The 16,873-nt window shown below is 44.2% G+C and overlaps 1 protein-coding gene across 1 annotated transcript; it reads left to right on the forward strand.

Annotated features, from left to right (window-relative positions):
• Positions 1–2,200: 2,200 nt before the first annotated feature.
• On the forward strand, positions 2,201–16,584 carry CD70 (CD70 molecule). The gene is given in 3 exon segments (XM_004008572.6): positions 2,201–2,548; positions 3,490–3,523; positions 6,630–16,584. Coding segments are annotated over 3 exon segments (777 nt in total). The 3' UTR covers positions 7,025–16,584.
• The last annotated feature ends 289 nt before the right edge of the window (positions 16,585–16,873 follow it).

Genomic DNA, 16,873 nt, shown 5'->3' on the forward strand with positions numbered 1-16,873 from the left:
CCACATGCCACATTTGCCTGTTGCCGCAGTCCAATAGATGAATAAAAAACTCGGCAAGACTGGCTTTAAAAAAATAGGATTTTTTTTCAATCTAAACATTTTTTTCTAAAAATAAATGGTCCACATCAAAAAACATCTTAAAAAAATAAAAAAGAACAAAGCAATGGTTTCATCTAGTATGAAAGAAGGCTGGGGACAGTTCCAAGGATCAAGCCCCCAGGCCAAGGAAAGCTTGAGGTCCCATTGAGGGTGCTGCTGGCTGAACCCCCAAGTCTTGGAAAACCAGGGCTTTCAAAAAGGAAATTCCTTTTGCAGTTGGGGGGTCTCAGTGAGCATACAATCCCTGGACCCCAGGAATTCTGGACACTTTTGACTCCCCTCTTTCTTCCACCTGCCCCCCCGCCAATACCAGCAAATGCTGCTGGCTTCAGCTGAAATCTATTTTGTATCCACCTTCTACCCCCACTCCCCCGTCCCTACAACCCCATCCACCCTGTCCCAGGCCAGGCTACTATAACTCCTCACTCTGGGATGAAATTTTCAAGTCTCAGTGTCTACAAGCTAAGCCTCTAAGACCACAGTCAGTACACTTGATATGTACAGTCTGTGACAGATTTTGTACTACTAGTGGGGGTGAGTGACTTGATTCACTGATACTAACTAGTATTGTCACAATCCTATAAGCCTAGGTGGTCTTCCTTTGTCTTGTAGCTACAGGATTGTTACTGGTTTCCTGAGGCTGCCATATCCAAGGACCACCAACCAGTGGCTTGAAACAACAGAATTGTACTCTTTCACAGCTCTGGAGGTTGGAAATCTGAAAATCAAGGCATCTGATTCTTTCAAAGGCTTTAGGGGAGAATCTTTCCTGGCCTGTTCGTGCCTTCTGGGGTTTGCAGGCAATCCTTGGGTTTCTTTGGTGTGCATTGCATCACTCTAATGTTGGCCTCCAACTTTCGTCTGTGTCTCTGTGTGTTCTCACATTTTCTTTACAACGTATGGAATACAAGAGCCCCCTCACCCTTACCTCTGCAAAGACCTTCTTGCCAAACGAGGTCACGTGCTGAAGTTCTGGGTGGACATATTCAAGCCACTAGTCACCAAGAACAGATGCCCTCTGGGGCTCCCCTGGTGGTCCAGTGGTTAAGAATCTGCCTTGCAATGCAGAGAACAGAGGTTCGACCCCCATTCAGGAACTAAGATCCCACATGCCACAGAGGAAGTATACGGTGAGCCCCAATTACTGAAGCCTGTGTGCCCTAGACCCTGTGCCATGCCACAGAAGGCCACACACCACAGCTAGAGAAAGCCCATGTGTAGCGGCAAAGACCCAGCACAGCCAAAACAAAATTAAATAAAAAAGAAAAAGAAAGCAAAGGCCACAGAGCAACAGAACCGAAAGGCACTATGGCATGCTGACAAAATCTAGCCCCTCCTCTGCTTCTCCTCTCTTCCTATTGGGCAGGTTGGTCATGTGGCCTCCATTAGGGGTGGTCCCACCACGGGTGCCAGAGAGGCTGGGAAGATGGAGAGGAGCACACAGATATTTGGGGACCCCTCTTTGATGGCACTAGCGATACAGAACCTGCCTGCAATGCAGGAGACATAAGAGACTACGGTTTGATCCCTGGGCTGGGAAGATCCTCTGGAGGAGGAAATGGCAACCCACTCCAATGTTCTTGCCTGGAGAATCCCATGTACAGAGAAGCCTGGTGGGCTGTAGTCCATGGGGTCCCAAAGGGTCAGCACAACTTAGCCCCTGAGCATCTTCCTCCCTGAGTGTTGTGGCTGTATCCCAGACCTCGGCAGAGTATCTTGTCCGTAGTGGGTGTTCAGTGAAGGTTTGTTGAATAAACAAATGAGTGCCAGAAAGGTGGAGAAGCTGGTGTTAGTTGCTAAGTCGTGTCCGACTCTTTTACAACCCTGTGGACAGTAGCTCCCCCAGCCTTCTCTGTCCATGGGATTCTCCAGGCAACAACACTAGAGTGGATAGCCATTCCCTTACTCAGGGGATAGAACACATTTCTTCTGGACCCAGGGATTGAACTCAGATCTCCTGCATTGCAAGCAGATTCTTTACCATCTGAGCCACCACAGAAGCCTGGGGAGGGTGGGGAGCCATATAAATAAAATTGAGGAGCACCCTGGTCCATTTACTCTGCAGACTCGGGACCGCAGCAGCTGGAGGGGACTTCCCTCCATGGTAGAATGAGCCTGGTCCCTCCCTTTGACGGACATCCCCAGGGAGGGGCATGGTTGGTCCCTGGCAGGTTCAGACAGGCCGAGAGAGCCCCGCGGCTGTGAGAAAGCTGAAGCTTCCTTCCCCCTTCCTGCCTGCCCTCTGCGCACCCTCCCTGCTGCCACACAGCTGATGAAGTGCTCGTGGAGGACTATAATGGCAACAGAGGAGGCTGCAAGCTACCAGGTGAACCGCTGGCCCTGGGCATCCATCCTGAGGGTGATTATCCCGGTGCTTCTTAGCATAGGCACATGCTACCTCGTCTGCAACCTGTGCTTCAGGCAGCAGCAGCAGTTGGATTCAACCAGGGTAAGTCTACAAGGGAGGATAAGAGAGAGGGGGAGAGACAGGCGCATGCTACCTGGGGACCTCCGGGTGGGGACTGGACCCTGGGGTAGGGGCCGAGGGGCAGCAAGCGGGGAAAAAAAGCAGAGGGGTGTTGAGCAAGAGAACAGACTAACAGACATGATCTAAAAAAGAAAAGAAAACAAAAATCAGAATGAGATGGATATAAATCTGCCAGGAGGACTTCCCTGGTGGTCCAGGGGTTAAGACTGCGTGCTTCCAATGCCGGTCATGTAGGTTCGACCCCTGGTTAGGGAGTTAAGGTCCCACAAGCCCCTCAGAGTGGTAGCAACAGCAAGAAAATCCGCCAGGAAGAAAGATGCGGTAGAAAGGAACAGAGAGAGAGACCAGAGCAGGGGGTAACGAGCAGGGGCAAGCCTGCCCGCCAGGGGTCTTCAGCTCAGGATAGTCAGCTCTGCCCAGGAGGTAAACCCCGGGTGGAGATCCCAGGCTGGAGGGAGCATCTGAGAAAGACACATTTCATATGGGCCTGGAAAATGACTCGTCTTTGGGGTTCCCCCAGCAGGCTGACTCAGAGGCTGCTGGGGGCTTCACGGAGTTGGGAAAGGGCAGTTCTGGGACCTCCAAGGACAGGGGGAGCCCTGGACACCCACCACAGGTGCCGACTTTGAGGGTTACATTAGGTTTTGGAGGCAAGAGAGGCAGATGTGCGAGGAGACCTGGGTTACATCCTGGAAACTAAGTTCTTCTGAAGGTCTTCTCTTTGTGCTCAGGGCTGGTTCAAATCTACTTCCTCTTTGTGAGCTCTTCACAAAGGCTCCAAGTCAGCCCCATGGAATGAGGGGTGGATAGAAGGATGCACTGAGAAAAAAGTGCTCTTGACTCGAGGGATCACTCCAGACCCCTGACGCTTAGGTGCTGAGCTCTGTTTTCTTTTCTTCCAGTGGGACTTGGCAGAGCTCCAGCTGAATCACACAGGTAACCCGGGATATGCATGTGTGTCGGAGAAAGAAAAAAGAAGGCGGGTGGGGGAGAGAGAGAGAATGAGAAAATGAGAAAGGATGAGAATAAGAAAAAAAGACAGGGCAATACAGCAGTCTGTTTCTGGGTGCCTGCTTCCTTTCTGGGCATTTTATTTTCTCCCATGGGAGAGCTCAAACCGACTCAACCAAGCTAATAGCTACAACTAACACGCCTCCGTTCATGTCACAAATGTTAATTCGGCAGCCACCATGAGGCAGGCTCCGTTCTGGGTGCCCATATTGCCAACATAACAGAAACCCCTGCCCTCTCGGGGCTTCCCTGCTACCAAAGGGATCAGAAAATAAATAAATGAACAAGTAAAATACGTACCATGCCAAGTGGAGTGAAACATGCACCTGGTACTTTTGGGGGAATATTAAGCACGGGAGGAGGATCGGGCATGTCAGGGTTGGGAGTGCCCTTGAAAATGTGGTCACCAGGGAGGATGTCCCAGCGAAGAGGGCTTTAGAGCAAGGACATGAAGGAATGTGAGGGAGGGTGCCTTTTGGCAGTCCCCTCCCAGCCTCTCTCTAACCCTCTTCCTCTTTGGGTCTCTCCCACACGCATCCCCAGGGGTTTGGGTGTGTTCATTCCATTTTGTAACAAATGGAAACCCTATTCATCTTCTTTCTCTGGGGGCTTTCTGATCGGGCTGCTATGACAGAACAGAAAGCCTCACATACGCAAGATACCTCTCACTCATGGTGCCAGGGGCTGTGAAATCCAAGGTCAAAGCCCCAGCAGGTCTGGCTGTCTGATGAATGCCCTCTTCCTGGTTTATAAACAACCAGTCATCTTTTTGCTGTATCTTTATATGGCGGAAAGGGGAGGAAGGTAAAGAGAACTCTCTGGGCTCTTTCTCTGTCTCCCTCTTGCTCTCTCTCCCCATCTTTCTAAATTGAGACAGAGTTGACATATAACATTGTATCTACTTCAGGCATACAACATAGGTCAATATTTGTATATATTACAAACTGATCACCACAATGTCTTGTTAACACCCATCACCACACACAGTTACAATTCTTTTTTCTTGTCATGAAACTTGTAAGACCTACGCTCTTCAGTTCAGTTCAGCTCAGTTCAGTCGCTCAGTCATGTCCGACTCTTTGCAACCCCATGAACCACAGCACGCCAGGCCTCCCTGTCCATCACCAACTCCCAGAGTCCACCCAAACCCATGTCCATTGTGTCGGTGATGCCATCCAACCATCTCATCCTCTGTCGTCCCCTTCTCCTCCTGCCCTCAATCTTTCCCAGCATGAGCCGCTTCCAAATATACAACACAGTATACTTAACTCTGATTAGTACGCTCTATATTACATCACCAGGACTTAGTTTATAACTTTTTCATAAGTTTGTGCCTCCGACTGCCTTCACCTATTTCATCCACCTACTCCCCACCCCTGGCAACCACTGATCTGTTCTTTGTATCTGTAGCCATCTAAAGGAAGATTTAGATTGCACATATAAAGGAAGTCAGACAGTATTTGTCTTTCTCTGTCTGACTTATTTCACTTTAGCATAATGACTTCTAGGTCCACCCATGTTGTCACAAGTGGCAGAATTTCTTTCTTTTTATGGCTGAATTAGATGGAGAGATGGGCTTCCCTGGAGGCTCAGCTGGTAAAGAATCCACCTGAAATTCTGGAGACTTGGGTTCATTCCCTGGGTTGGGACGATCCCCTGGAGAAGGGAAAGGCTACCTACTCCAGTTTTCTGGCCTGGAGAATTCCATGGGCTGTATAGTCCATAGGGCCACAAAGAGTCAGACTGAGCAACTTTCACTTTCACTTTAGATAGATATAGATGTGTGTTTATAGTACCACATGTATAATACATAGTAATATATATATCACATCTATATCCATTTTAGGTATATGTGTAATATACACACACACACACACACACGATACATACATGCTGTGCTGTGCTTAGTTGCTCAGTTGTGTCTGACTCTTTGTGACCCCATGGACTGTAGCCCCCCAGTCTCCTCTGCCCATGGAATTCTCCTGGCAAGAATACTGGAGTGGGTAGCCAGTTCCTTTCTCCAGCGGGTCTTCCCAACCCAGGGATTGAACCCAAGTCTCCCGCATTGATGGATTCTTTACCTTCTGAGCTACCAGGGAAGCCCAAGAATACTGGAGTGGGTAGCCTATCCCTTTTCCAGGGGATCTTCCCAACCCAGGAATTGAACCAGGATCTCCTGCATTGCAGGCAGATTCTTTACCAGCTGAGCTACCAGGGAAGCCCCACAATACATACATATGGATATGTACAGACATAGGTATGGGGCTTCCCAGGTGGCTCAGAGGGTAAAGAACCTGCCTGCAGTGCAGGAGAAACAGAAGACTCAGGTTGAAGTCTCAATCCCTGGACTGAGAAGATCCCCTGGAAAGGGCATGGCTACCATCGCAGTGTTCTTGCCTGGAGAATCTCATAGACAGAGGAGCCTGGTGGGCTCCAGTCCATGGGGTCGCAAAGAGTCAGGCAGGATGGACGCGGCTGAGCACACATCGGTATGCTCTGCATATGCACACACGCAGGGATGAATACGGGCTTCTCTGGTGGTCGGGCAGTAAAGAATCTGCCTGAAATGAAGGAAACCACTGCCTGTCAATGCAGGAGACACGGGTTCAATCCCTGGGTCAGGATGATACCCTGGAGAAGGAAGTGGGAACCCACTCCAGTATTCTTGCCTGGGAAATCCCATGGACAGAGGAGCCTGCCTGGCTACAGTCTGTGGGGTTGCAAAGAGTCGGACATGACTTAGCGACTAAGCCACCACCACCCTGCCTGGATATGTGTGTGTGTGTGTGTGTGTGTGTGTGTGTGTGTATGTGTATACTACAGCTTCTCCGTCCATTCATCCATCAGTGGATACGGGGTCTCTTTTACAAGGTCTCCTCCACCTTCCTGCTCAAACACTTCTGAACAGCCCACCTTCTAACACCATCCCCTTGGAGGTTAGGCTTTAACATTCGAGTTGGGGGCATTCCCTCAACAGCACTCAGTTTCCCTATATCTCCATCCTTCCATCCCTCCCTCACAACCCTCCCAGGGTCGCGGCAGGACCCCAGGCTACGCTGGCAGGGGAGCCCCGCCCTGGGACGCTCCTTCCTGCATGGGCCAGAGCTGGACGACAACGGGCAGCTGCGGATCCAACGTGATGGCATTTATAGGCTGCACATCCAGGTGACATTAGCCAACTGCTCCTCCTCCACGTGGACCGCCGAGCCCCAGAGAGCCACGCTGACGGTGGCCATCTGCTCCCCTGCCGCCCACAGCATCAGCCTGCTACGCCTCAGCTTCCACCGCGGAGCCTGCTGGGTCGCCTCCCAGCGCCTCACCTTCCTGGCTCACGGGGACATTCTCTGCACCAACCTTACTCTGCCTCTGTTGCCTTCCAGAAACACTGATGAGACTTTTTTTGGGATTCAGTGGGTGCGCCCTTGACCCTGGCACTTCCTAGCCCAGGTTTTTAAATAAACTTTTTTTTTTCTTTTTCTTTCTTTTCTTGCTCTCTTTTTCTTTCTCTTTATCTTTCCTTTTCTCTCTTTTTCTTTATCTTTGTTTCTTTCCTTGCTTTTTCTTTCTTTTTTTCTTTTGCTTTTTTTCTCTATTTTTCCTTTTCTTTCTCTTTCTTTTTTTTTTAGCCCCCACTTTCTAGCATATGAGATCTTAGTTCCCCAACCAAATGTGGAATTCATACCCCTTGCATTTGAAGGGCAGAGTTTTAACCCCTAGACTGTCTTGAGAGTTGTTAAAGCATAGGAATATAATTGATATTTCTATGTTGATTTGGGGGTTTGGGGGCTTTCTTTATTAATATTAAAATATTTTTCTAAAAGCTCTTCCTTTCCAAGTATGATACTTTTTTTTCTTTTCTCATACAACATGTGGGTCACTTCACATTTGTATCTTCAGGATAAATTTCTAGAAGTGGAATGGCTGGGTCCAGGAGGGTGTGTTTATAATTTTGATATTTATTAACAAATTGGCCTCCATAGGTGTTGAATCAATCTAGACTTTTAGTCTACTGTGTGTGAGCGTGGCTGCTCGATGGGATATGAAAGAAAGCTTTTTCTTTGTCTTATTTCTAGTAAAAGGGAAGCCTGACTGCCCTCCATACTTCAGTGTCACTTAAGTCATTTACATTTTCTTTTCTATAAAAGCATGTATAGGTACTCTTTTTTAAAAATTGAGGTGAAATTCACATAACATAAAATTAGCCCTCTTAAAGTGTACATTCACATAACTATATTCAATATCTTGTGATAAAACAAAATGGAGAAGAATATGACTCTCCAAACACCACAAGTTGTCATTTCTCTAGCCTGTGGTGAGGACATGAGAAGAACTTAAGGAGGAAAAGAGTTTGTGGTGACTCATAAGTTGAGAATGGGAGAGAGACTGAGAATAGAATCTCAGTGCAGAGATGGTGCAGAAATGAGCATAAACAGGGGGTAGCTACTTTGAAAAGGTAGTTTTATGTATTCTTAGGTACTTTTGTGATAAAAGAAGATGACAATAAGCCTAACATTATCCTGATACCAAAGCCAAAGACACTAGAGGAAAAGAAAGTTATAGACCAATATACCTGACAAGCATAGACACCAAAATCCTCAGCGAAATGTTAACAAACCAAATTCAACAGTACATTGGAAGGGTCATACACGTGATCCAGTGGGATTTATTCTAGGGAAGCAAGGATGGTTCCATGTGTGCAAATAATCAATGTAATACACCACATTAACAGAATGAAAGATTAAAAACCATCTCAGACGATGCAGGAAAACCATTTCCCAAAACTCAACATTCATTCATGATAAAACACTCAACAGATCAGTAGAGGGAATTTACCTCAAGATAATAAAGGCCATGTATGAGAAGTCCACAGCTTACATCATATTCAATGGTGAAAAACTGAAAGCTTTTCCTGTAAGATCAGGAACAAGACAAGGATGCCCACACGCTCACCACTTTTATTCAACAAAGTACTGAAGGTCCTAGCCAGAGTAATTAGGCAGAAAGAGAAGTAAAAGACATCCAAATGAGGAAGGAAGAAGAAAAATTGCCTCTCTTTGTAGATGATATAATTTTATATATAGAAAACCCTAAATACTCCACCAAAAAAATGTTAAAACTAGCAAACAAATTTAGTAAAGTTGCAGAGTACAAAATCAATATACAAAAATCAGTTTTGTCTCTATGCATTAACAGCGAACTGTTAGAAAGAGAAATTAAGGGAACAATCCCATTTATAATTGCATAGAAAATTTAATCAAGGAGATGAAAGGTAAATTTACTGAAAACTATAAGACACTGGTGAAATTAAAGAGGACACAAATAAATGGAAAGATATTCCATGATCATGGATTGGAAGAATTATTATGTTCAAAAAGTCTATATTACTCAAAGCAAACTATAGGTTCAATGCAACCCCTATCAAAATTTCAAAGGCACTTTTCACAGAAAAAGCAGTCCTCAAATTGCATGGAGCCACAAAAGACCCCAAAGAGCCAAAGCAATCTTAAGAAAGATCAAAGCTGCAAGCACCACAGTTCCTCATTTCAAACTATATCACGAAGTTATAGTAATCAAAACAGCATAGTACTGGCATAAAAATAGACACACAGATCACTGGAACAGAAGAGAAAGACCAGAAATAAGTATATGCATATTTGGTAAATTAATTTATGAAAAATGAGCCAAGAATATACCATGGGTAAAGCCAGCCGCTTCAATAGATAATACTGGGAAAACCAGACAACCACATGGAGAAGAATGAAACTGAATCCTTACCTTACACCATACATAAAAATAAACTCAAAAAGGATTAAAGATATCAACATAGTGGTAAATTCCTTAATACTGGTCTTGGAAATGATTTTTTTGGATTTGACACCAAAAGAAAAAGCAACAAAAGCAAAAATAAACACGTTGGACTATATCAAATTAAAATACTTCTGCACAGCAAAGGAAACCACCAACCAAAGGAAAAGACAACCTAGGGAATGGGAGAAAATATTTGTAAGCCATATATCTTATAATGGATTGATACACAAACATATAATGAACTCATACAACTCAATAGCCAAAAAAAATATCCAACTTTTAAAAATGAGCAGATGGACTGAATAGACTTTTTTACAAAAAAAGACTCACAAATGGCCAACAAGTATATGCAAAGGTGCTCAACATCACTAACCGTCAGGAAAACACAAATCGAAACCATGATGATCACACCTATCAGATGGCTATTATTAAAAAGACAACAAATGACAAGTGTCGGCAATGAAGTAGGTAAGTAGAACCCTAGTACACGGTTGGCGGGGAGGTAAGTTGGTGCAATTACTATGGAAAGCAGTATGGAGACTCCTCAAAAAGTTAAAAATAGAACTACCATATGACCCAGCAGTTCCTCTCCTGGATATTTATCTGAAAATTTAAAAACACTAATGAGAAAAGATATATGCACCCCTGTGTTCATTGCAGCACTATTCATAATAGCCAAGATACAGAAACAACCTAAGTGCCCAACAGTAGAAGAATGGATAAAGAAGTTGAGATAGATAGATAGATGATGGAATATCGTTGTTTAGTTTACCTAAGTCATGTCTAACTTTTTTGTGTGACCCATGGACTGTAGCCCTCCAGTCTCCTCTGCCCATGCGATCTTCCAAGCAAGAATACTGAAGTAGGTTGCTGTTTCCTTCTCCAGGGGATCTTCCTGACCCTGGGATCGAACCCACATCTCCTACGTTGGCAGTTGGGTTCCTTACCACTGTGCCACCAGGGAAGCCCACAGTGGAATATTACTCAGCCATTAAAAAAGAATGAACTCTTGCCATTTGAGTCAGCTTGGATAGACCTAGAAGGTATTATGGTAAGTGAAATAAGTCAGATAAAGAAAGGCAAAAAGTGTGTGATTTCACTTACATGTGGAATCTAAATAAATAGATAAACAGAACAGAAACAGATTTATAGGTACAGAGAACAAACAAGTGATTGCCAGAGGAGAGTGGCGTGGGAGAAGGAGAGAAATTCGATGAGGGAGATTAAGAGGTACAAACTTCCAGTTGCAAAATAAATGAGTCATGGGTATGAAATTCAGTGTGGAGAATATAGTCAATACCTGTGTAATACCTTTGTATAGTGACATATCATAACTAGATCTATAGTGGTGATCACTTTGAAATGTATAGAAATACCAACTCACTATGTTGCGTACCAGGAACTGACACAGTGTTGCAGGTCAATTATACTTCAAAAACGAACAGACTCACAGAAAAAGAGATCAGATTTGTGACTGCTAGAGATTGAGGGTAGGGGAGAGCAAGAATTGGATGAAAGCAGTCAAAAGGTACAAACTTCCAGCTATGAGAGAAATAAACACCAAGGATATAATAGTATAACATAATAAATATAATTAACACTGCTGTACATTAGGTATGATAGTTGTTAAGAGACTGAATACTGCGTCCTCATACCAAAGAAATTTTTTTCTATTTCTGAAAATTTGTATCTATACAAGATGATAGATATTCTCTAAACTCAATAATCATTTCATGGTGTATGTAAGTCAAGTTATTATGCTGTGCTAAGTCACTTCAGTCATCTCTGACTCTGCAACCCTCTGGACTGTATGCAATCTGCCAGGCTCCTCTGTCCATGGGATTCTGTAAGTAATACTACTGGAGTGGGTAGCCTTTTCCTTCTCCAGGGGATCCTCCCAACCCAGGGACTGAACCCAGGTCTCCTGCATTGCAGGCAGATTCTTTACCAGCTGAGCCACAAGGGAAGCCCCAAAAGACAAGAAATAACAATTATTAGTGATTTGATGTGGTGCAAAGGAAATCATTGTGCATAACTGGTGGAAATATGAATTGGTACAACCACTATGGAAAACAGTATAGTTCAAAAAAATTAAAAGTAGAACTACTACAAGATACAGCTATCCCACTTCTGGGTACAGACCCAAACAAATTGAAAGCAGGAACTCAAAGAGATATTTTTAGAGCCGTGTTCATAGCAGCACTGTTTATTCACAATAGCCAAGAGGTGGAAGCAACCAGAATGTCCATCAGTTGGTGAACAAATGAACAAAATGTGATATATACATACAATGGAATATTATTCAAGCTGAAAAAGGAAAGAAATTTGGCACATGCTACCTGGATGGACACTGAGGACATTATGCTTAGCGAAATAAGCTAATCACAAAATACTGTGTCAAGCAGGTGTAAACCAAGTTCTAAAGTGTGATGGGGAACTACCTAGGAAACTTTGGGTTTTTGAAGTAAATTCTTAATGTTTCATATTGTTAATATCTTGAAAATTTGTTAAATATTGGAAACCTTATCACTATTTTCAGATCCTTTCAATAAACAGACTTGTTGTAAAAGTTGGAAAAACAAAATACCGTGCCATTCCACTCATAAGAGGTCTCTGGAGGGGTCAAATCCATTGGGACAGAAAGTAGATGGCGGGGACCAGGGGCTGGGAAAGGGGATGGGGTGTCAGTGTTTCATGGAGACACAGTTTCTATTTGGGAAGATGGGATAGTTCTGGAGATGGATGGTGGAAATGATTATACAACAATGTGAATGTACTTAACACCAGAGAACGCTGCGCTTAAAACGGTGGCATTTGTATCATGTGGGTTTTATTGCAGTTACAAAAAAACTCAGTGGAGCCATCTCCTAACGACTAAAAAAATGGCTACTTTTGTATAGACAGCTTTACATGCACTGTTTATGAGTTGGCTAGGGCTATATAACAAAGAACAACAAACTAGATGACTTAAAAAACAGAAATGTATTGTCACACCATCCTGGAAGCCAGAAGTATAAGATCAAGGTTCTCAGGAAGGCTGGTTCTTTTTGAGAGCAGTGAGAAAGACTGTTCTAAGGTTCTCTGCCAGTTTCTGGTGGTTTGCCAGCAATCTTTGCTGTCCTTGGGCTGGTAGACGCATCCCTCTGATATCTGCTTTCATCTTCATATAGCAGTCTCCTGTGTGTGTCCAAATTTCCCCTTTTTTGTAGGAGCACAGTCATATTGAATTAGGGATCCTTTAGTCCAAAGTATGATCTCATCTTAACTACATCTGCAACAAACTATCTGCGAATAGCCTCATATTCTGAGGTCCTGGGGGTTAGAACATCAACATGTGAATTTGAGGGGGGTACGATTGAACCCATAGCAGTCGACCACTCTAAAAACCTTGTCTTATCCAAATGTGACAGAAAATCTATGTAGGTTGAGGTATGTGAAATGGCAAGTAGAAAATTGCCAAATGCTGAGATGGGCTACACGAGAAGGCAAACTGAACACTGCAGTCCAGCCAAGGACACAATTTTAGGTCCACCTCTATGAAATGGCAAATTGGTCCCATGCTGACAATACGGTTTAGCATACTTCACTGAGATTCAAAGAGGTTATACGATTTCTCTGAAACCATATGACTCTGGTGAAGCTGGAGTTGAAACCCAGATCTGCCAAATATCAAAGTCATCCCTCACAAGACCATTCTAGACATCCTGCACCAACTTCATGAGGTTCCCTGATGGCTCAGGCTGACTTTCTCTGCTTCCAGAATAAACCACTGGCCCTGTGGTATTTCAATAGATTTTTTTAGGCAGCTGCTTTTTCCCCCACCACCCATTGTACTCTGAATTCTTTGAAAGACACGAAACAAAAAGAGAAAAAAAGAAGGCAGTATTTGAGCTGGGGGTAACCCAGAAGTTATCCTCGGAAACTGTGAATATGTTACCTTTTAAGGTAAAAGGGAATTTGCAGATGCAGTTAAGCCCTGAGATGGGGAAGTGTGTGCCTGAAACCATGTACAAGCCCTTGTGTCCTTGTCTTTAGAAGTAAAATGCTGACTCAGGAGCCCATAATTGGCCCTCCATGGGTTTTCGGTGTTTTAACCTTCTTGAGGCTTTCAATGGCTAAGTAAAGGATCTCTCTTAGTAAATGTCGTGTTGCACTTGAAAATATGCTGGTCATTTGTGGGGCCCTAAATGGGAAACCTTAAAAAAGATGGGTTAGCTTTGTAGACGGAAACTAAGATGGCACCTGGCGGAAGAGATAGGGGCGTGGTCTATGTTACAGTTTTTGATTGGCTCTCTTGATTTCTGTGCACGTGGACAGCGCGTGATCACCATAGACTCCTGTTATAATGAAGGCACATGACGATTTGACCTTTAACGTGATTGGTGCAACTATAGAAAGTCCCTCACAAAACCCCCCTGCTTGCCTATATAAACCAAGAGTTTGGAGCAATAAAGCGGGACTGCTTAGATGGAACCCCTGTCGCGTCTGGTTGTCTCTCGCTCACGGAGGGGCTGGGTTGGCGGACAGCAGGCTCACCTCTCCTCGGGACCCCTCGGCTTTGCTGAGGGAAGTTCCACTGCCTCTCTCTTTCTGCGGAGCGCCCCCCGCAGTTATTTTCAAATATCTTTTGATATTGATTTCTAACAATTCTACAGTGATAAAGAGTACAGACTCTATGATTTCAGTACCTTCAAACTATAAAAATTTTGCACCTCCTTTTATGTCCCTGGGTATGTTCCAGTGTCTCCTGGTTTATAGTCTATGGGAACTTGAATAGAATTTGTATCCTGCTATTGTGTGAAAATGGTGTAAATCTTAACTGTGTTGTATTGGATCATAGTGCTTTTGGGGTCTACTGTATCCTACTTTTCTGAATATTCATTCTATTAAGTTTTGAGAGTTTGATATTGAAACTTGATATTAAAAACCTTTATTTACTTAAAAAATAATTGCAATATATAGTGGAACTATATGTAACTTTGTTACATGTGTAACTTTGTAACTATATGTAACTTTTCAAGTGTTATTATGCTGTCATATGTATTATCACTATGTGTTTATATGTCTATTATGTTTTTATGTATCGATGGTTTCTTGAAGCTGGAAAAATCAGTGAAACATAATAGATATATAAACAAGTGTTTATGATACTATTTATGTATCACATTTATGCGCTAACACTAGAAATGTGTTATTATACTGTCATAATTTAAAAAAATTAAGAAGAGTTAATGATTAGGAAATGTGAAGATAAAGACACAAAGAATAGCTGTTGGACCAGGGAACTGGTAACAAAGACTAAAATTCTGCCAGGAGGCAGAATCACAGAACTCTCAGTTCCCTGAAAGATATATGTAAAGGCCTGACTCACTTTCCCAAATTTGTTTTACAGGAAGCAGACCCCCTGCAGAGGAAAGCTGCTGACCACAAGAACATAGACCTTAGACTGGTTAAAACCAGAGAATTGATGTTCAAATTTCACCTTGACATCAACCAGTCTGAGGATTGTCCACTAGCTGATCACACCATGCTTCTTGAACACCATAAAACTCCTCACTACCCCCCCCCCCAGGGTGGGTCACACGGTCTTGAGGGCATTAGGCCCCTGTGGCCCCCCTTTCCTGGCAAAGCAATAATAATGCAAAATGAAAGTGAGTCTCTCAGTCGTGTCTGACTCTGCAACACCATGGACTCTACGATCCAAGGAGTTCTCCAGGCCAGAATATTGCAGTGGGTAGCCATTTCCTTCTCCAGGGGATCTTCCCAACCCAGGGCTCAAACCCAGGTCTCCCACATCGCAGGCAGATTCTTTACCAGTGAGACACCAGGGAAGCCAGGTAAAGCAATAAAAACTGCTCTTTTCTGCTGCTGCTAAGTCGCTTCAGTCGTGTCTGACTCTGCAGACCCCATAGACAGCAGCCCACCATGCTCCCCCATCCCTAGGAGTCTCCAGGCAAGAACAGTGGAGTGGGTTGCCATTTCCTTCTCCAACTCGTGAAAGTGAAAAGTAAAAGTGAAGTCGCTCAGTCGTGTCTGACCCTCAGCGACCCCATGGACGGCAGCCTTCCAGGCTCCTCCATCCACGGGATTTTCCAGGCTAGAGTACTGGAGTGGGGTGCCATTGCCTTCTCCGCTACTCTTTTCTACTTCACCCAAAACTCTGTCTCCACATTTCTATTCAGCACAGGTGAACAGAGGCCAGGTGTCAGCAACATGCCCAATGTCACCATAAGTTCTTATAAGAGAAAGGCAAGAGGGTCAGAGAAAGAGATGTGATGATTGAAGCAGAGGTCGCAGTCACAGAGAGATAGGAGATGCTGTGCTGCTGGCTTTGAATATGGAGGAAGGGGGCCATGAGCCAAAGAATGTGGTGGTTTCTCGAAGCTGGAAAAATCAGTGAAACATATTCTCACCCTGGAACCTCTGGAAGGCACACACTGCCACCTTGATTTTAGCTCAACGAAACCCATTTCAGACTCTGACCTTCAGGACTATACGAATACAGTAAGCCCCCTACATACAAACCAGTTCCATTCTGAGAGCACGTTTGTTGTTCGTAAGCCAAGCAACGTTAGCCTTGATATCTGACTAAATCAATCAGCTCTATGGTACTGTACTGCAATAGGTGTATAATAATACTTTTCACACAAATAACACATAAAAAACAAGCCCCCAAAATAAAACATTTTTTAATCTTACTGTACAGTAAGGTTAAGTTTTTTCATCTTAAAAAGGACAGCAGTACAGTATAACAATTGGTGTTTCTTAGCGGTACCACCCGCTAAGACGCTACAGTACCAGCTGCACCGCCGCTGCTTTTACACTTGCTTCCGAACATCCTGGGCTTGAAATAAAGAGACTGTACCACTGTACTCTATTCAGCGCTATACAGTCAAGTACACAAAGCACCACCTCTTGGAGAGGGTGCCTGACGAGATGAACACGTGACACGCAAGCTAATTTACATGATCGAATATGCTCATGCGCATTCGCATCTTTGAACTTGAACCACCTGAAGGTTCCATGAAGGGGACTTACCTTATAAACTGTGTTTTGTGTTTTGTTTTAAAGATTTTTTTTCTTATGTAGACCATTTTCAAAGTCTTTATTGAATTTGTTACAGTATTACTTCTGTTTTCTGTTTTCTCTTTGGCCCCCAAGGCAGGTGAGACCTTAGTTCGCCAACCAGGGGTTGAACCCTCTCCCCCTGCCTTGGAAGGCAAAGTCTGAACCACCAAAGCACCAGGGAAGTTCCTTGTGTTAAGGCACAGCATCGATGGCCGTTTTTCACAGCAGGCACAAGGAATCCGTATGTCCCCTTCTCTTTGCCATGGTCCGTGCCTCTCTCCCTCTCTCCCTCTCTCTTCGTAGACCTCACTCCTGTCTCTCACACCTGAGTTCTGTCTTTATCAATGCGCAGGGAGCTTCACATTTCTCAACAATCATGCCAAAGTTACATACTAGAAC

The sequence above is a fragment of the Ovis aries genome, chromosome 5 (assembly GCF_016772045.2).
Source record: "Ovis aries strain OAR_USU_Benz2616 breed Rambouillet chromosome 5, ARS-UI_Ramb_v3.0, whole genome shotgun sequence".
NCBI lineage: Eukaryota > Metazoa > Chordata > Mammalia > Artiodactyla > Bovidae > Ovis > Ovis aries.